At 40.7% G+C, this 22,372-nt stretch overlaps 1 protein-coding gene across 2 annotated transcripts; it reads right to left on the minus strand.

Moving 5' to 3' along the window:
- Positions 1-346: 346 nt before the first annotated feature.
- Positions 347-15,438, minus strand: LOC143041173 (uncharacterized). Of its 2 annotated transcripts, none has more exons than XM_076212995.1 (2): positions 14,786-15,438; positions 347-2,528 (listed from the first exon to the last, which is right to left on the minus strand). In XM_076212995.1, the coding sequence occupies exons 1-2, from the start codon at positions 14,938-14,940 to the stop codon at positions 746-748; spliced, it is 1,938 nt and encodes a 645-aa protein (XP_076069110.1). In that variant the 5' UTR covers positions 14,941-15,438; the 3' UTR covers positions 347-745. The 2 variants fall into 2 exon arrangements, with proteins under 2 accessions (XP_076069110.1, XP_076069111.1); XM_076212996.1 differs by having other exon boundaries at positions 14,763-14,878.
- Positions 15,439-22,372: the final 6,934 nt, after the last annotated feature.

Here is a 22,372-nt window from a genome sequence, read left to right on the forward strand (position 1 = left end):
ACGGGTGGACTTCCCGCCTTAGCCTCATGCAAAATATAATACATATAATAAATAATCTGTCTTGCAAGGTCTTGATAGGTAGAAAAGAAAGTAGAACCCTTGTGTAAGCAAGAAAAATATTGACTCAAGATTATTATGCCGTCAAGATTTGAAAGAAGGAATCTGGTGTAACGGTGGAGGAGAAAGTTTGTTGGTTCACGTCACCGCTAAGCTCCCGTAGGATCTTGTACAATATATGTCCTGTCGGGGATTCATTCATTCATTTCATTCTCCCGAATAGAAGTGAGTCGCCATATCCATATGGAGGATTTTACAAGGGCGGCGATAGTGGTAACGCTTAATATATATATATATATATATATATATATATATATATTCATATACATATATATATATATATATAAGCGGAGTAGGAAACACAGGAGTCTTAGTCTAGAGTTTATTCCTGACTAGTTTCGCAGGTATGCTTTTTCAAAGGAATGGTGTATAAACAGGCTGTGGGCGTTATATACATAGGGTGGACCTCACTACCTCCCCGTGGTACCATAGTTGGTGACAAGTGTGAACATTAAATATTCATTGTGGCAAATGTAATAATAATGATAATGCTTAGCAAGTGGTAAATATGATGACAATGCTAATGATAAAAATGAAAATATTAATAGTAATTGTAACAGTGTACACGGGTCACCATGTGACGTTTGAGACTAGCATTTTGCGAGAAAGCAGAATCACACAGGTCACACTAAAATGGCTTCTCTCCCGTGTGGGTCATCATGTGACGTTTGAGACCAGAATTTCCTGAGAAAGCTGAATCACACTGGTCACACTGAAATGGCTTCTCTCCCGTGTGGGTCACCATGTGACGTTTGAGATAACCCTTACGTGAAAAAGCTTTATTGCACAGGTCACACTGGAATGGCTTCTCTCCTGTGTGGGTCATCATGTGAAGTTTGAGATCACGCTTTCGTGGGAAAGCAGAATCACACAGGTCACACTGAAATGGCTTCTCTCCTGTGTGAGTCATCATGTGATGTTTGAGATCAGCCTTACGTGAGAAAGGGTAATCACACAGGTCACATTGAAATGGCTTCTCTCCCGTGTGGGTCACCATGTGACTTTTGAGATCAGCCTTTCTTGGGAAAGCAGAATCACACAGGCCACACTGAAATGGCTTCTCTCCTGTGTGGGTCATGATGTGACGTTTGAGATCACCCTTTCCTGGGAAAGCAGAATCACACAGGCCACACTGAAATGGCTTCTCTCCTGTGTGGGTCTTCATGTGACGATTGAGATGACCCCTTAGTGAGAAAGCAGAATCACACAGGTCACACTGAAATGGCTTCTCTCCTGTGTGGGTCATCATGTGAAGGTTGAGATTAGCCTTTCGGCGGAAAGCAGAATCACACAGGCCACACTGAAATGGTTTCTCTCCTGTGTGGGTCATCATGTGAAGTTTGAGATCAGCCTTTCGTGGGAAAGCAGAATCACACTGGTCACACTGAAATGGCTTCTCTCCTGTGTGGGTCATCATGTGAAGTTTGAGATCAGCCTTTCTTGGGAAAGCAGAATCACACAGGTCACACTGAAATGGCTTCTCTCCTGTGTGGGTCATCATGTGAACTTTGAGGTTAGCCTTTTGTGGGAAAGCAGAATCACACAGGTCACACTGAAATGGCTTCTCTCCTGTGTGGGTCATCATGTGAAGGTTGAGATTAGCCTTTCGGCGGAAAGCAGAATCACACAGGCCACACTGAAATGGTTTCTCTCCTGTGTGGGTCATCATGTGAAGTTTGAGATCAGCCTTTCGTGGGAAAGTAGAATCACACTGGTCACACTGAAATGGTTTCTCTCCTGTGTGGGTCATCATGTGAAGTTTGAGATCAGCCTTTCTTGGGAAAGCAGAATCACACAGGTCACACTGAAATGGCTTCTCTCCCGTGTGGGTCTTCATGTGACGTTTCAGATGACTATTTAGTAAGAAAGCTGAATCACACAGGTCACACTGAAATGGCTTCTCTCCCGTGTGGATCATCATGTGACGTCTGAGATCAGCCTTATGTGAAAAAGCTTTATTGCACAGGTCACACTGGAATAGCTTCTCTCCTGTGTGGGTCTTCATGTGAAGTTTGAGATGATCCTTACGTGAAAAAGCTTTATTGCACTGGTCACACTGGAATGGCTTCTCTCCTGTGTGGGTCATCATGTGAAGTTTGATATCAGCCTTTCGTGGGAAAGCAGAATCACACAGGTCACACTGAAATGGCTTCTCTCCCGTGTGGGTCATCATGTGACATTTGAGATCAGCCTTACATGAAAAAGCTTTATTGCACAGGTCACACTGGAATGGCTTCTCTCCTGTGTGGGTCATCATGTGACATTTGAGATTACCCTTATGTGAAAAAGCTTTATTGCACAGGTCACACTGGAATGGCTTCTCTCCTGTGTGGGTCATGTGTTGTTTGAGATCACCCTTTTGTGAGAAAGGGTAATCACACAGGTCACACTGAAATGGCTTCTCTCCTGACCTAAAAAAGAACAGTAAAATTGATTATTAAAATCACTCATGAAAATGGGATGTGTGCACATTACATCCACACCAGTTACATTGTTCCAGCCCTCGAATAGGTGCCCACCTACGTACCCAAACTGCTCGCCATCAACCACCACCGTTAACATTGGTCACGGATTACTTAGTTGGACATGTGGACTACACACTTGAACGAAAAAGGAGATAAATTAAATCACGTTTATACACACTGTGGCCTTTGTTCACCCTGTACCCTCTCACTTTTTGTCGAGGCTATCAATGTGTTCCTAGTGCCCAAGTATATTGGTCTATGCACCTTTTTATGCCCACCTATATATATATATATATATATTTTAAATGTATAAATTTGCTGCCTAATCAATCGGTGGGAGAAAGTACTGGTAGTTTTGACGCAACAATAATAAAAATAATGATAATAAAACCGCGATTGTACATGTCACTTGGGTTTATTGTTCCAGAAATATGACAGATGTTTAGGTAAATCTTACAGGTCCAAGTTGTAAACTTACTTTTCTATTGCGAGGGTATTTCTAATGTATATCCTAAGATGTCATGAAATAATAAACTCTAGATTTTTTGTGAAAGAAAATATATACAATAAAAACACTTATTTCCACTTTTATCTTTTTTAAAAGGCAATCACCAATTTTATGTGGCCTAAGATTCAATATTCTAAGTTACTGGTAAAGTGAAAAACAGCAAACCACGGGAGTGAATGAATAAATATTACGAAGAGAACTATGATATACAATAGCACACATAACTGGAAACAAAAAATCTTGGTGATATTTTCGCCCATCCAATACTCAAGGATATCAGAAATCAATGTTTGTGTGATTCATGCGAATCCTTTATTAGTTTCAATTTGCCGGGATACACCCCCCCCACACACACACCCTACATGAAAAGCGAACAAACGAGTGACTTTGGGCAGAAATGGCACCAGGTGGAATTTATCATAAAAAGTTCAAACTTGTCGAAATACGCGGAAACACATCACGAGAAATCCACATGTTACATGAAGTACTGAGAAATAAACAAAATAACATGTATGATCTCATTTGGTACATCCAACTGCCTCTTAACAAGTGCTTTCCAACACTTAGCAAACAGAGAGAGCCAATCCTGTTTGCTGTAATTTGGCATAATTATTATAATTAATCCATAAGCATAACGACCAATCTAGGTTCCAATTTTGGCAACGATTGGTTCCATATCGTCGAAGTTTCGTGGCATACATACCATGGCACTCAAGCAGACAGACGGACAAGCACAATTTCTCAAATATTTATACTGCACGTGTGTGCATTGCCCCAGGTTTTGATACCAAACCTAACACCGGTGTACGGACAGTTTCCCACATGAACATTTCCCCACATCCATCTTCCAAGATTGTCATTTCCCCACATGCAGGAGGACACCTTCCCACGTGGCATTTGAGATGCTCCTTTCGTGAGAAAGCTGCATCACACAGGTCACATTGTAAAGTTTTCTGTCCACTGTGGGTCACCACGTGACGTTTGAGATCACTCTTTCGTGAGAAAGCTGCATCACACCACACGTCACACTGGAAAGGCTTCTCTCCAGTGTGGGTCATTATGTGACATTTAAGAGCACTATTTTCTGAGTAAGCTGCATCACATGTCACATTTGAAAGGCTTTTCTCCAGTATGGGTCATTATGTGATACTTGAGAGCACTCTTTTCTGAGTAAGCTGCATCAAACAAGTCACACTTGAAAGGCTTCTCTCCACTATGGTTCATCACGTGACGTTTGAGATGATCCTCTCGTGAGAAAGCTGCATCACACAGGTCACATTCAATTTTTTCTGTCCACTGTGGGTCATCACGTGACGTTTGAGAATTGTAGGACGTTTCGGACCGGATCATTCCGGACCAAGACGTTTCGGTCAAATGACTCATTATCACTAAATGATCAACTTTAAATAATCTGGGAAGTTTATTGAGCCGATAAAATAATGATGATTTAATTCTAATAATTTTCATTACTTAAAATGTGGCAAATGTCACAATTCATAGATCACACATTACCGAAAAATAATCATTAATATGCAAAGTCACAATATTGTTTACCATTTGCGCATCAGAGTTTGTTCATGTTTAGATGTTGGGTTGCCCACCACGAATATTATGGCTAAGCCCTCTGAGGAACTGAGGAATGGTCTTCTTGTGAGAGACCCTATCTTCACAAAGGTTGCGTAGCCGAGACTGAAGCCATGTACACCTTCTTGGTACGCTTCCTTGGCCGGACACCCATTCCTGCCGGGAGCAACACTGTGGTGACTCTGGCACATTCGGCTTTCGGGCACTCTACTAACTTCCAGATGGATGGATGATGGTGGCCAACAAGTGATGAAAACTTGTTGTTCCAGCCCTGTTGTTGGTGCGGGGTTGATTATCTAAAGTGACTCCATGCATGTTCCACAGTTCGGGCGGAAACATTGGAGGAACACGGCGGATGGTGATGGGTGTAACACTGCCTACACGGTCACTGGCAATCTTCCGTTGAAGAAGGGCATAGGTGAGGGGTAGGAAAACACTATCAACTCTTCCCTGGATAACATACAGTTGCATGAAGACTGACGGGCACATGGCCAAGTTGCCATCCATGCACCAAGTATCTGCTGCTGTTGCTGCTGCTGCTAGCTACTGGAAATGTTTTTCTGTGGCAAAGATGATGACACGCTCATCAGAATCGGGGCCACTTTCATGTAGGAGGAACTGAATTGGAGAGTCGCCTGCTGTCACAGCCCATTTACCACTAATGATAAGTTCATGAAGAGGCTGGGGCTCTTTGGGACAGTTACTGGCACGGGCCCTCCTCAGCACACGCTTGCATGTATCAGCGGCTGGTAAACAAGCGTTCACTGCATCAGCAACACTGGCACTGACAAAAGTGAAGATCTGGTTCGGTTTGTCAACTGCAACATCATTAGCTGGATGGCAATGGCCAATATGTGCAAAGGGAGACTGGTGATCCTTGGTGGTTATAACAATGCCTGGGTATCTAACAAGAGGATCACGTTTGACACATTGCCAAGTTAACTGTGGCAAAGTTTCAGACTGCCACGTTTGGTGTATAGAGAAACTCTAAGTTAATAAAACACCAGGACATGACGGTTGGCATCCAAGAATCTTAAAAGAAATGAAAAATGAGATTGTTGTTCCATTAGAAATTATTTTCTAGAAATCCATCATATCCGAAGGCAACAAAAAGAATCCAAATAACTAAAGGCCTATAAGTCTGACTTCAATAGTACGAAAAATAAATGGAAACTATCATCAGAGATGCTATCGAACATTATTTAGAAAGTAACTGTTTGATAAATGATAGCCAGCATGGTTTCAGATGGAGACGTTCTTGCGTGACTAACTTACTCGAATTCTACAACACAGTTATCTTGAATTATGTCAAGAAACAATATAGATTTAATATATCTAGACTTTGCAAAAGCTTTTGATACCGTCCCACACGAAAGACTACTTACTAAATTAGCTTCACACGGAATATGTGGTAGCCTATTAAGTTGGACTAGTAATTGGTTGAATGATCGAAGAGAGTTCTTTTGAATAGAAAAAAATTCTGGGTGGAAAAATGTTACGAGTGGAGTTCCTCAGGGTCCCGTTCTTTGGCCACTTCTATTCATAATATGATATAGACCACGGACTAAAATCTATTGTTTCCAAATTTGCTGATGATACAAAACTGTGCGAAATGGCAAATGATCACTTAAACCAATTAGATATTCAAGATTTAGATAAATTACAGCAATGGTCTAAAAAGTCGCTAATGAAATTTAGCACAAGTAAATGCAAGGTAATGCACATAGGTAAAATAACTTGCTTTGACTGCCATAGATCGATATCAACCTCTTTTGAGACCTCTGATCTTGCCAGTGCCTGACAAGCATGTATCATGTCACTGCTGTCAATAGTTTTCCTCTAGTGACATTTAAACTTGAGTTCTTGGTGCCTAGGGAATCATAAACTTCATCCTGTGACAGAAACACAGACCTTGTTATGAATAAAAGGTTCTCCTGGCAATTTTTTTGCCTGACACTGCAACTTCTAGCCATTCAATAGTTCATGCTACCCAAAGATATTGCTACATACCTCTCCTGATCATCATGTCCTGGTGATAGATATCAGTTTTATTGACATTTATGGGATGTCAGCCAAGACAATTACTAAGTGCAGTTTCGATAAAATACACATGGTAAACAGGATCCACAATCCAATTAGGTTCTAACCACGAATAAAATCACAATGAACATTTGCACTCATGTCATACCTGACTTCAGATAATGTTATCTTACTGGTCTACAAGATCTTCCCTCAATGAACTTGAGGTAAATTAGGTGAAAAAAAAAAAAAAACATATTGTATTATCCAAAGTTACATTGCATTCAGGGGTATAAATCCTAACATTCCGAAAACACCCAACAAGCAATTTTTTTACCAACAGGCAATTTTTTCCCAACAGTTTTCCTGTTGATTTGACCTCATCGGGGGTTCCATTTCAATCGGAAATCACTTGTCTGTATATCTACTAAACTCCCACCCCCATCTGGGGGCTGCTTTAGGAAATACAGTAAGTATTGCGATTTAGAGAAGCATGCAAAGCCAGTTATTAATGAGAGATATGACAACAACATTTTTCAAATAAAAGATAAATCAAGCACAGTATTCTCCTATTCTGACGATATCTAACCTACCCAGTCTCTCCCTCATGGAGAATAGATTTTTCAATGTTTACCCCGTCTGGGGTATTGGCTGCACCCCATCTAGGGTATTGGCTGCATGTTATTGTGGCAAAGTAGCATGCAGTTGATACATTAGTCTCTATGTGGGGTGCCCCTATGGACCAGAGCCACAAATCATTTTGTCTGTGATGGAGGAAAACTCTGTTCATAAAGAAATTATGACATTTTTATACTACAACTATCCTTCCGTTAGGCTGTCCCCCAACCACTTGTTACTGTCCTGTACCGTTTCTCTGAATATTCATTTCCTTTTTTTCGCCGACCCTGTGGTGGGGGAAGAGAATGCTACCACCAAGTCTTTCCACTTGAGTCATAAAAGGCAACAAAAAACAGGACGGGGATGGGATTAGGAGTCCTACTACCTGTAGCTCCAAAAGGGGACATTTCTAAAAAAGAAGGAAAGGCATAAGAGGGTCTGGAAGTTTTCTAACCAGTACCCTAAGGTTTGGGTCTTTTATTGTGTGTGGACGTGGTACAGATGTGAGTAAAAGGGAAGAGATAGGCAGTATGTTTGTGAGAAGAAAGATGGATGTACTGGCCTTGGGTGAAACTAAAATGAAAGGAAAGGGCATCTGTGAGTTTGGGAGTGTAGCTGGGAGGTACTCAGGAGTGAAGAGGGGACGATGGAGAGAAGGGGTAGCTATACTAGTAAGTGAAGAGATAAGTAAGCGGGTAGTGGAGTGGAAGGAGGTTTCATCAAGGTTGTGGATGAAGGTGAAGCTGTTAAGGGAGATGTGGGTTTTTGTAAGTGCGTATGGAGTTGGTAGTGAGAAGAGCGTAGAGGAAAGGGAGGCTTTTTGGGTAGATATAAATGAGTGCATAGAGGGATTAGGGAGAAATGTCAATGTAGTTGTATTGGGAGACCTTAATGCTTGGGTAGGAAAGGAACCCATTGACGGAGTGATTGGGAAGTATGGAGTCCCAGGTAACTAGGAGTGGAGGAGGAATGGGGATGGTTCAAGGAGGGAGTCATAAGGTGTACAAAGATGGTGTGTGGAACAAGGAGGGTGGAAGGAAATAAAAGGGTAGTGAGTGGTGGGATGAGGAAGCAAAGAAATATGTAGAAGAGAAGAAGCAGACTTTCATAGATTGGCTGCAAATTAGGACGAGGGAATCGTATGAGAGGTACAAAGTAAAGAGAAGGGAAGTTAAGCATAAGATAAAGGAAGCAAAGAAGAGAGCAGATGTGAAATGGGGTAAGAGTGTGACAGAAAATTTTGAAAACAATAAAAAGATATTTTGGAAGGAAAATAAAAGAGGAAGAGGAGGCGAATCAAGTAGAGAAGAAAAGGTAAAAGGTGCAGATGGAGAGATAATAATGGAAGAGAAGGCGGTGAGAGGAAGGTGGGCAGAGTATTTTAGGGAGTTGCTAAATGTGAAGGAGGATAGGGAGGGAAAGGTAGTTGCAGTGGGAATTGCTAAGAAAATGAGAGTGATGAGTGAGGAAAATGAAGGAGAAATAGGGAAGGATGAAGTGAAAGCAGCTGTTAAGATGATTAGAGTAGGTAAGGCATCTGGTCTGCATGGATGCCATGCAGAATGTCTGAAGAAAGGAGGTACAGCTATGGGGACAAGTGTGAGTGTAGTAGTTTCAGAGGGATCAGCTTGTTGAGTGTAGTTGGAAAGGCTTATGGGAGGGTCTTGATTGAGAGGATTAGGAGAGGAACAGAGGGAGTAATTGGTGAGGAACAGTGTGGATTTAGGACAGGTAGGGGTTGTGTAGATCAGATTTTTGTGGTAAGACAGATATGTGAGAAAGCTATAGGAAAAGGTAAGGATGTTTTTTGGGCTTTTATGGATCAGGAAAAGGCTTTTGACAGGGTAGGCAGAAAGGCACTGTGGGAGGTACTGCAGATATATGGGATAGGAGGAAAGCTATTAAGAGCAGTCAAGAGAGTATTAGAGCTTGTGTTAGGATTAGAAATGGAGAGAGTGAATGGTTTGAGGTAAAGGTGGGACTTCATCAGGGATGTGTTATGTTGCCCTGGCTGTTCAATCTTTACATGTATGGGGTGGTGCGAGAGGTGAATGTGAGGGTAGTAGGTCAGGGGTTGGAGATGATTAAAGAAAATGGAGAAAAGTGGGAGGTGAGCCAGTTGTTTCCTGACGACACTGCGCTTGTAGCAGGATCAGAGGAGGGATTGAGGAAGTTAGTGACAGAGTTTGAGAAGGCATATGAAAAGGAAGCTGAAGATAAATGTGGGTAAAAGTAAGGTGATGAGATGTACAAGGGGAGAGAGTGACAGCAGGCTGGAAGTGAGCATTAAGGGTGAAAGACTAGAGGAAGTGGATAGATTTAGATACTTGGGTGCGAATGTGGCAGGAAAGGGAGGAGTGGAGGTGGAGGAAGAATGTAGATTGAGAGAAGCAAGAAAATGCCTTGGTGGATTGAAAAGTGTAATGAGAGATAGACATTTGGGAATGGATACTAAGAGGAGGTTTTATGAAGGAGTGATTGTGCCAACAGTATTGTACGGGGCAGAAACATGGAACATGAGAGAGGAAGAGAGGAGTTTGAATGTGTTTGAGATGAAATGTCTAAGAAATATGATAGGGGTTACTAGGCTGGATAGTGAGAAATGAGGAAGTGAGGAGGAGAACAGGGGTGGAAAGGGAACTGGGAGATAGGGTTGATGAAAGAGTATTAGGATGGTTTGGACAAATGGAAAGAATGAGCGAAGAAAGATTAGTAAAAGAAGTGTGGAAGGCAGAGGTGGAAGGAGTGAATATGAGGGGACATCCTAGGATGAGATGGATGGATGGGGTGAAAGGGGCATTACAAAAGAGAGGAATGTCTGTGGAGGAAGGATGAGAGTGAGGAAAGAAGATAGGGGTGAATGGGTTGTGTATAGATGATGCTGTGATGCGTGAGGGTGGGTGGGTGGGGGGATGGGGGGTGAGGAAGTATGAATGAGAAAAAATTTGATGCAGCCCAAAGGGGTTTCTCCCTGTCTTCTCCTTTTCTGCATGAGGGGACGGAGAGCGGGGGGTCGTCAAATTTATGAAGCGGCCTTACTGTGGATGTGCTGTGTCTTGCAACACTACTTCTGACCCAGGGCAGTGGACAGGATGCAGGGATGACCTATCATCCAGGAGGTGCCAAGATAAGAGGGAAGGAGGAGGGTGGAGGGGAGTGGAATATATAGGAAATGGAATGGGTGGGAGTGGTTTCTATGCCTTTTTCTTTTTGGCTACCCCCCCTGTAGGGGGAAAAATCCTTTGGTATATGTATGCCTGTATTTGAGACGAGATAATTTTGTACAAGATAATTTTCATGACATTTTATTGAAAAAACTTCAGGTATTAGGAGTGGCGAATATTGGCTGGTTCAAGTCCTACCTTACAGGTCGCAAACAACTTGTACAGGTAAATGAAGCCTGCTCAGATGACAGAGAGATAACTTGTGGTGTACCACAAGGTTCAATTCTAGGACCGCTACTGTTCCTGGTCTATATTAACGACATGCCAGGTGCGGTGAACTGTAAGTTACTGCTATTTGCAGACGACTGCGCACTAATTGTCTCAGGTATGGACCCAGTTGAAGTAGAGGAGAAACTGAGTGTCGAACTGTCATCGGTCCAGGACTAGCTCATAGATAATAGGCTGTCTTTACGCCTCGGTAAAACGGAAAGTATTGTCTTCGCATCAAAACCCAACCTCAGGAAACACAGCGATGTACAGGTCAGATGTGGGGTTAATGTCTTGGTGTCAAAATAAGAGGTAACCTATCTTGGAATACCCTTAGATCAGTCCCTCTCAAGGAATGGTATAACGGATAAGATTGTATCCAAGTGTTCACATAAAGTCAAAGTTTTGTACAGAAAAGCCAGAAATTTTGATCTGGAAACAAAGAAGCTTCTGGTCTCAGCCTTGTTACAACATCACTTTGATTACGCTTGTATCTCTTGGTACAGTAGTCTGAGCAGAAAAAAACAGTCTCGGCTACAGGCTGCACAAAGTAAGATAATGAGATTTATACTAAATTTACCTCAATGTAGTCATATTGGTATAGAAGAATTTAGCAAGGTAGAATGTTACCTGTAAAATATCGTGTCCAGCAGCTGAAACTAAACCAGGTTTACAATGTCGTTCATAATTCTGCTCCCTCATATGTGAGCTGTAATTTTACATTATCAGCTGAGAACCGAACCCGGAACAGTCAAAAGTTTCGATGTTATTTACCTTGACTTTAGCAAAGCGTTCGACAAAGTGCCACACCAGAGACTACTAAATAAAATCAAAGCCCATGGCATAGGAGGAAAAGTGTTAGAATGGATTAGAGCTTGGATTAGTAACAGAAAACAGCGGGTCACCATAAATGGAATAAAATCTAGGTGGGGCAATGTTACTAGCGGGGTCTCCCAGGGCTCGGTTTTGGGTCCCTTATTGTTCATTATGTATATAAACGACTTAGACGATGGGTTAAATAGTGATGTTAGTAAGTTTGCGGACGACACTAAAATAGGACGCCTAATTAGGTCAGGAGAAGACGCCCAGATTCTGCAGGATGATCTTAATAAACTGTTAACATGGTCGGTGAAATGGCAAATGAACTTCAATATCTCTAAGTGTAGCGTGTTAAACGTAGGGCTACACAACCCCAAAAATAGATACAACTTAGATGACACGTTTTTAGAAAAATCTGAGTGCGAGAGGGACTTGGGAGTTCTGGTGAGTCCGGACCTTAAAACCAGGAAGCAGTGCATTAGCGCCAGAAATAAAGCAAACAGAGCATTAGGCTTCATTGCTAGGACGGTAACAAATAGAAGTGCAAAGGTAATTATTGAACTCTATCTAGCGATAGTTAGACCCATCCTTGACTATGCGGTACAGTTTTGGTCCCCGTCCTACAAAATGGACATAAATTCACTAGAATCAGTACAGAGAAGAATGACCAAAATGATACAAGGACTCGGAAATTTGCCTTACGAAGAGAGGCTTAGGCACCTAAACTTACACTCTCTGGAAAGACGCAGAGTGCGGGGTGATCTAATAGAAGTGTTCAAGTGGATCAAAGGCTATAACAAGGGTGATGCAAACAAGGTCATCATAATAAAACAACAGGGCAGGACTCGCAGTAATGGGTATAAACTGGACAAATTTAGATTTAAGAAGGAAATAGGCAAGAATTGGTTTACAAATAGGGTGGTCGATGAATGGAATAAACTTAGTAACCACGTAGTAAGCACTGAAACTATCAGTTGTTTTAAAAAACGATTAGACAACTTTATGGATGGGGACGACAGGTGGTGATGGATACGGAGCTGCCTAGTGTAGGCCTTATGGTCTTTTGCAGTCTCCTTTATTTCTTATGTTCTTATTGTACCTCATGCAGGTCCCTTCACCAAAAACAGCTTTCACTTCACAGGTGCTCAACTATGGAACTCACTACCTGTGTCCATTAAGAAGTCAAATAGCAAGGTTAATTTCAAGAGAAAAGACAAGGGTTACTATATGTCTCAGCTATGGAGAGAACAGACTTGATTTTATGTACTACTAGCTTAGTGAGGGATACCTGATTCCATGAGTAATACCATCCAAATCTGCGTTCACTCATAACTGTTCTGACCTCCCCCCCCTTTTTTTTGTCCTTCAGAAGTTTAGTTTAGTATAACAATGATTGATGTTACAAATTGGTTTCCACCTTTGTTTTGCTAGTCATAATATGGTATATGTCTCAGGTAGGGTCCGAGAACAGTTATGATATGACCTTTTTCCTCATTCTCCTTCTTGTTTTACTCATACGAGTACTGGTCCCCTGTACCCTACCTCTGGTGCTTCAGGTTATAATATACTACTCCCTAGTGCACATACTAATTGCCCACTCCATCCTAAGATTCAGGTAAAATGTTAGATTTAATTAATAGGTGACCCTAGCTGCAGTGTAGCATTCACTATAACAACATGTTGATACAGCTGTAGAATATTGTAGTATATCATTAATGCTACTACTCTGATATAGTACTCACTCATACATGTTGATACAGCTGTAGAATAATGCAGAATATCATTAATGTACTACTCTGATATAGTACTCACTCATACTGTTTTGTTACAATTTAACATTATTTCGTTGTTCCTTTGCTTAATGCAATGTTCCTTTTTGTGATGGTGCTCAATTTTTGGTCTCAATATCTTATGTGTACAAACATTTTAGTAATATTAGCAAAACTATAACAATGTTTATGTGTCATATGTGTACTGACTGGTATTACTCATGATTGTCTCTGGTCCCCTTAACCCCCTATGTATGTTGTCTGTGTGACTTAGTGTAGAATAACAATCTGATGAGGACCACAATGGAAATAAGCGTGCATGCTTTTTGTGTTATCCTCGGCAATTTGCAATTATTATTCCGAACCATGTGTTCTTGTCATTATTTGCACTTCATGGACATTGATTCAGTGCCAAATAAAGTCTATCTATCTATCTAATGATTCTACATAATTTTAAGTATTCACAAAGATGTTTGCCAATCTGCAACCCTTCCCTATATCATCTGCTAGCCCATGTTTATATATAATAAATTCATAGTAATGTCGGCAACGATTTTTAAAACACTAAGACGAGCATCTTTACAGTTACCAAGAATTAGGTTAGGTTACATTATGCTAAATCTCAAGGCTGCAATTTTTGCCTCCATCATTAAGTAGCTTTTATCATTCTGAATATTTTCAACCCCAGATATAAGTACCACAAATCTATAATAACATCAGTGGTGATTTGAAAAAAAGACAAGCAAACATCTTTACATATACCCAATTCTACACTTACGTCAAAATGTTTATTTACAACTTGAAATTGTTTTAAAACATCAGTATATACTGTTAACTACTTCCTAGTTCTTAAAGGGCTATTGTTATTTGAAATGCTTTCTTTGAATTTTGAGTATCCCAACCCAAAACAAAATTTAACGTCCCTTCAGACAGCCCCCTATACAATTTTTGAAACGCTGGGTTTCTTTCAACAGAACAATATCTCATTTTGGACAAATTATAGTTTCACCTAATCATAGAATTTGATATGTGGCTTATGTGTTTCTGGTGAGAAATGTTGTGATATGAACGATGGTGTACATCACTTCCGTCGCAAATCCGTACTTTTCAAGTAATTAAATATTAAATTTATGCACTTTAAACTTTTGAGTATTCCAGCCAATAATCATATAATGCATAAAACCCCGGTAGCCCACCAATACGATACCATTAGAAAGTCTACCAGTTTGTAAATTTGCCTATAGTAATTGCACGTCTGATGTGAGAGAATGTAAACAGTGACTAAAGAAGCATGTGGTAATTCGCCTTCATTCTGTCTACAAATTTGGTGGCGGCGATTGCAACCCATGAAAAACCAGACCACTTCTACCAATCTTTAAGGTGGCGGCACACTACGCATTTCTTAATAATTATACTAGCTTGTGGTACTTACTTTGCTATCAAACTCTTGCGTACCTGTCACATAGGGAGTGTTTTGCTTGATAGTTTTTTTGGCTGGCAGCAAACGAAAACAATAGCAAAGCTTGGGGGCTACGTCTCACTAAACGCCGACCAAAACCACACAATGACGGTTTTTGCTCAAATACATAATCTATATATAAAAATAGCATGTGGTTGCATTATTTGACCTATTTTCTTTAAAATGTGTGATTTCCATGTAAAATCATCAAAGAGAAGTTACGTTTTTATCCTCTGCAAAATTACCAACCGGCAACCAACGCCGACCAAACCCAAACAATGACGGCTTTTGCTCAAATGTATAATTTCAAATAAAAATTAGCATATGGTTGCATTATTTGACCTATTTTCTTTAAAATGTGTGATTTCCATGTAAAATCATCAAAGAGAAGTTACGTTTTTATCCTCTGCAAAATTACCAACCGCCGACCAACGTCGACCAAAGCCGACCAAAACCACACAATGACGGTTTTTGCCCAAATGCATAATTTATATATAAAAAATAGCATATGGTTGCATTATTTGACCTATTTTCTTTCAAATGTGTGATTTCCATGTAAAATGATCAAAGAGAAGTTACGTTTTTGTCAGTTGAGCAAAAGCCGTCATTGTTTGGGTTTGGTCGGCGTTGGTTGCCGGTTGGTAATTTTGCAGAGGATAAAAACGTAACTTCTCTTTGATGATTTTACATGGAAATCACACATTTGAAAGAAAATAGGTCAAATAATGCAACCATATGCTATTTTTATATATAGATTATGCATTTGAGCAAAAACCATCATTGTGTGGTTTTGGTCGGCGTTGGTCGACTTTGGTCGGCGTTTAGTGAGACCCTGTTTTCTCGTATGTTTACAAACAATCTGTAACTGATGTGGTCAAATGAAAACCAAACGTTTCCATATTGTTTTTCACATTTTAATAGGTGTATAGTGATAATTAAAGATAATAAATGAATATATCAGCCATAATCAATAATATACAATTTTATTTATATTCTATACATACACCCCAGGAATTGTAGCTCATTTTTACACTGACTTGACTAGCAAACATCACCGAGGTGTCCGCACATTATGAATTTCTCGCTAACACTATTAGTTTTTTTGACGAGTTTTTGGCCTGCGGGTAGCTAAAACAATAACCAAACTTCCCGTCATTTTTTCTCCTACCACCTTGAAGAATATTACCACATATATTCCGAAAGACTGTGTAACAGTATTTCATTTGCTAAAACTTATGAAAGATAGAGAAACTTAAGCTGAAGAAAAGATTGTCTCGGCTTGGGTGGCAAGATGTAGTGATAGAAGCGTTGTGGTGACGCGCCGCTGGTCAAATACAAAAAGGGGAGATAGATAGTTTGAAGCTGGGTATGAGGAGGAGGGAGGGGTGTTAGTAGAAGACGACAGTATAGAAAATGAAGTAAGTTGATTGGAACAGTGGGGCAGATCCGCTTGCATTGTTTTCGGATTGGTTAGTAGGACGTATTGTGGTTGACCAAGGGGTGCGTTCGATTTTTTTTTTCTTCAGAAGAGTTCAGCGTAATAATGACTGATGTTTACAAATTGGTTTCCACCTTTGTTTTGCTAGTCATAATATGGTATATGTCTCAGGTAGGGTCCGAGAACAGTTATGATCTGACCTTTTTCCTCATTCTCCTTCTTGTTTTACTCATTCGAGTACTGGTCCCCTGTACCCTACCTCTGGTGCTTCAGGTTATAATGTACTACTCCTTGGTGCTCATAGTAATTGCCCACTCCGTCCTGAGATTCAGGTTAAATGTTAGATTTAATTAATAGGTGACCCTAGCTGCAGTGTAGGATTCACTATAACTACATGTTACAGATGTAGAATATTGTAGTATATCATTAATGGTCCTACTCTGATATAGTACTCATACATGTTGATACAGATGTAGAAAAATGCAGTATATTATTAATGGTATTACTCCGATATAGTACTCACTCATACTGTTTTGTTACAGTTTAACATTATTTTGTTGTTCCTTTGCTTAACGCAATGTTCCTTTTGGATGGTGCTCAATGTTCCTATGTGTACAAACATTTCAATAATATTAGCAAAACTATAATGCCGCGTCCACACGGTCGAGCTATGCCTGACAGACTTTGCCCTTACCGGGCAAAGTCCGCAGACTCTGCCCGCAAAGTGTCCACACGGCTGACGATGGTGGTTGGAGGTTAGTTGGCCGCAAGCAGAGGTTGGGAGTGGTTCAGTGCGGTACGATAACCATGGTTCCCGCCATACTTGGAAAGAAGGTAGCACTTTACAGCATTATAATTGCTGCCTGCATTAAAAAGAAAAAGAAGAAATCACGGAGACATGTCTGGTGCCGGGAGTGGTTACAAAGACGTGATTTAATGGGAAGCTCGGTGACAATCCTACGTGAATTGCAGGATGAAAATGAACAATTGTTTTGCAATTACATGAGAATGAACATAAGCAGCTTTTCTGTTCTCCTTTCGAAAGTGGAGCCATATATACAAAGGCAAGAGACAAATATGAGGAAAAGCATAGCACCAATGGCACGTCTTGTCGAGACCAGTACACACTAGTACTAGGTGCCGAGCGGGTTTGCTAACTTTGCTCGCACCTCACCTCGTGCGTTTGGCAGCGATGTCAGCCCTCCATCCATCCACTGCCCACAAATGGCACCGGGAACGGACAGTTTGATGGTTTGCCCGATGAAATTGCCCGTTGTCGAGCAAAGCCCTCGTGCCCGGCGGCCAGTGCTCGACCGTGTGGGCGTGGCATAACAATGTTTATGTGTACTGACTGGTATTACTCATGAGTGTCTCTGGTCCCCTCAACCCCCAATGTATGTTGTCCGTGTGACTTAGTGTAGAATAATAACCTGATGAGGACCACAATGGAAATAAGCGTACATGCTTTTTGTGTTATCCTCGGCAATTTACATTTATTATTTCGAACTATGTGTTCTTGTCATTATTTGCACTTCATGTACATTGATTCATTGCCAAATAAAGTCTATCTATTTATCTATCCATCTATCTCCATCACAAACCTCCGCCCCATTTCACTTCTTGAAACACATGGGAAGGTATTTGAAAAAAAATCCTTACCCGACGCCTCCAAGCACACATCAGAACGCACAACATACTGCTTCCTAACCAACATGGCTTTCGAGCCTTACACGGCACAGACGCATTTCTTGCCACAACATACCAGACGATTGCCGTTGCTAAAGCCCGAAAATGCAGGTTAATCTGGTCTCGCGGGACGTGACCAAAGCCTTCGACAAGGTGTGGTGGCTCGGGCTAAAACACAAACTCATACAGATGAACATGCACCCAACCTTCACTAGAACACTGTGATTTCCTTACAGACTGAACCGCTTACATACGTATACAAAACCACTATGGGCCATACCAAGGTCTAAACATACAGGTCAAACCGTTTACATTCTTCTGCGCAGCTTCTGACGTCATTTGGCTGAGTCCATTTTCTCTTTGTGATACACTGAAGAAAACTGTGAAACGCCAAGGAAGACAGGAACTATAATATTTTATATATTATATATATATATATTATATATCATATATATTATATATTCATATATATAGACAGGAACTATAATATTTTATATATATTTATATATATATTTTATATAATATTTGTCAGAATATAACTAATTGCGTGGAGCAGTGCGAGCGAAGGCAACGTCATTTTTGAACGACGGACCAGCTTCAACTGACAGCTATAGGACCCGCTAACCCCACTTTGAGCAGCCAGGTGACGTTCACGGGCCCGCTGCGCCAACTCCCTCGAAATTCGGTCGGAAGTGGTTAGACCTTATATTCTTAGATCTTGGGCCATACTTCGCTCCACTCTGTGGAGTACCGCAGGGAAGCGTATTAAGCCCAACATTCTACATTTACCTAAAAGACCTCCCTTCACCACACCCACACTGTCAGAACATAGTATACGCAGATGACATCACACAGATTATAACCTATCCTGGCCGCTCGGAGCGTATGCTTGCGATAACAACTGCGAAAGCAGTCGAGCAAGTAAATGCATACGAGGGGAAACACAAAATACGAACAGACACAGACAAATTTAAACTCATTCCCATACAGGGACGTAGGCGTAAACCCGTCATCATTGACGGGGCTCCGCGCAATTACGCAAATAAGAGCAAGATACTCGGCTGGACGATTACCACCGTGTGGCGGCCTATGTACGCGACAGGAGGGTGCTTGCATCTCTCGGCCTACAACGGCTGCAGAGATTCAAAAACCTCTCTGTTAAGTACAAATACGGAGCACACTTACATACCCGATGATACCGTAACACACATTATCAAAGACAGGCATTCAAACACTGCAAGCGGTTCAAAACAAAGCACTAAAATTCATTACAAACAGGTACTACCCCAACATAAAAACAGCACAAGCACTACACGAGGAAGCCCACATTCAACCACTGAACACTTTTCTACACGAGCGTGTCTCCCGTATATGGGAGAAGCTCATACAAATCAACATTGAAACTACACGTTCACTTATGGACAGAGAACAGCCTTGATTTTGTGTGCTACTAGCTTAGTGAGGGATACCTGATTCCATGAGTAATACCATCCTTATCTGCGTTCACTCATAACTGTTTCTGACCTCCCCTCCCCCCTTTTTCAGAAGTTTAGTTCAGCATAACAATGTTTGATATTTACAAATTGGTTTCCACCTTTGTTTTGCCAGTCATAATATGGCATATGTCTCAGGTAGGTTCCGAGAACAGTTATGATCTGACCTTTTTCCTCATTCTCCTTGTTGTTTTACTCATTCGAGTACTGGTCCCCTGTACCCTACCTCTGGTGCTTCAGGTTATAATGTACTACTCATAGTAATTGCCCACTCCGTCCTGAGATTCAGGTAAAATGTTAGATTTGATTAATAGGTGACCCTAGCTGCAGTGTAGTATTCGCTATAACTACATGTTGTTACAGATGTAGAATATTGTAGTATATCATTAATTAATGGTCCTACTCTGATATAGTACTCACTCATACATGTTGATACAGATGTAGAAAAATGCAGTATATTATTAATGGTACTACTCCGATATAGTACTCACTCATACTGTTTTATTACAGTTTAACATTATTTTGTTGTTCCTTTGCTTAATGCACTGTTCCTTTTGAATGGTGCTCAAATATTTGGACTCAATGTTCCTATGTGTACAAACATTTCAGTAATATTAGCAAAACTATAACAATGTTTATGTGTCATATGTGTACTGACTGGTATTACTCATGAGTGTCTCTGGTCCCCTCAACCCCCTATGTATGTTTGTCCGTGTGACTTAATGTAGAAAAATAACCTGGGGCCGTATACACAAAACTTGTTAGCACTAACAAATAGCTGTTAAGGGTAACAAATTCCTGTTAAGGCTAACATTTAGCTGTTAAGCACTAACAGTGATACAGAAAACTTGTTAGGGCCTTAAAAGTACTGTTAAGATAAAAGTGCTGAGGAGGACTATTAAGCTCTTAACAAGTTCCTGTTAGTAGAGAAGATGGCGGAGCAACAACAACTAAAAAGATGACTGCGAGTTTATCGACAGCGACGGGACATATTTAACGAGTACAATGACGACGAACTCATCAAACGCTTCAGAATGAACCGTGCTGGTATAATAAAAATGGCTGATTTAATGAGGGACAAACTTCAATCCCGAACAGAACGGAATCGACCACCGAGTCCTGAGACGAAGGTGGCAATTACCCTATGATATTTAGCCACAGGTAAAATGCAGCAGTGACGAATTTGGGACCTCGCAAGGATCAATCAGCCGTGTCATTACTCAAACAATTGATGCACTATCAGAACCAGATATTGTAACTCAGTTTGTAAAATTCCTATTGACTCGCCAAGAAGTGCAAGTAAAACAAGCAGAGTTCATGGAAAACTGTAGGTTTCCCGGTGTTGTGGGTACCATAGATGGCACAAACATTAGAATTGGGGCTCCAAGTGTCGATGAACATTTATATGTAAACAGAAAACAATACCATAGCATCAACGTGCTTTGTCATGCCTCCCTCTTATCCTTGTGGTTTAAACTTGGCTTGAATCGCCCATTTATTATTATTTTTTCTCCATAATCACGTTGATCAAGAGGACTGTTTCCTCTTGTGACCAGTTTGGCTTCCTTTTCTTTTTCTGTGTTTCTTCTGCCATGTCTATGTCCTCTGAAATTATTGTTGAGTCTTCTGTCGGAAGATTTGTATGTGGCACGGCCGCCTGTACAATGCGCCTTCGTCCAAAAATATCTGTCGTTGGTTAATAAGTACTTCTAAAAACCCATACATACGATATCTATGTGCTATCATGATACTTAAATAATAAATTGTGAACAACTGCATTAATAACACTGTTTTATGTGTGCAATTTTTTATAATACGTCCATTTACATGTTCATAAGCTGCTAACTTCAGCGCTGTTTAGCGGTACTTGACAAACAACTGTTTGCTAGCTAACAGTTGTTAGTTAAGCATTGGTGTATAACTTTTAGTGGTTTTCTGTTAGCTAGCAGAGATTGTTAAGGCTAACAAAAAAGTTTTGTGTATACGGCCCCTGATGAGGACCACAATGGAAATAAGCGTTCATGCTTTTTGTGTTATCCTCGGCAATTTACATTTATTATTTCGAACTATGTGTTCTTGTCATTATTTGCACTTCATGTACATTGATTTATTGCCAAATAAAGTCTATCTATCTATCTACAGACAACCCACTCCCACTACATGCGGAACACGCTAGATTACCGCTGAGCTTCGAAAGAACACAAGGTAGTAATCTACCCACCCCATAATACACACTATATACGTAGGAATAGAATCATGACCGAGGGAAGTATCCCCCACCCCCATTTTATCGCAACGTAATGACAACCCTCCCCCTTTTTTTCAGGCGTAATTATACTTTCCCCTTTTTCATGAACAATAAAAAGCGAGCATAGGCACACACGAAGATGTCAAAATTCAAAACGTAGAGTTAAGTAAAAAAAGAAAAAAAAAATAGGTTTAAGTTTTGCCTCAACAACCAAAACACACACACACATACTCACACCTTTCCGTCTTCGGCAGTCTATCTCTCTTCCTTCCGTTATTTCCATCTGTTCTTCCCCTTTCCCCCCCCTCTCCCTCCCTCCGTGGTGCCATGATATTATATATATGTAATGTTAAGTGTAATGCGGAGGCATTTCGCCTCTCCCGAAAATAAAGGTCTTGCTCTCACCACCGTCGCCTCAGTTTCCTAAATCCGCCGTAACAATCTAACTTATTTCAAACTATTTATTCACGTCGATATTGATCGACGACACAAACTGTATATAAATTGCTATGATAAAGGTACACGTGGCTATTAATGGTATGATGTGTTTGCTACTATTATATCTCATTCAACGGCTCATCAAACGATTTACTAGAACAGTGGTCCACAAACCCCGGTCCGTGGATCAATTAGTACCGGGCCGTGGATCAATTAGAACCGGGCCGCACAAAAAACATTTAATTACTTCCATTTTATTTATATCCGAGTCTAACGATTT

The sequence above is a fragment of the Oratosquilla oratoria genome, chromosome 30 (assembly GCF_046742065.1).
Source record: "Oratosquilla oratoria isolate Oo_2021 chromosome 30, ASM4674206v1, whole genome shotgun sequence".
NCBI classification, from domain to species: Eukaryota; Metazoa; Arthropoda; class Malacostraca; order Stomatopoda; family Squillidae; genus Oratosquilla; species Oratosquilla oratoria.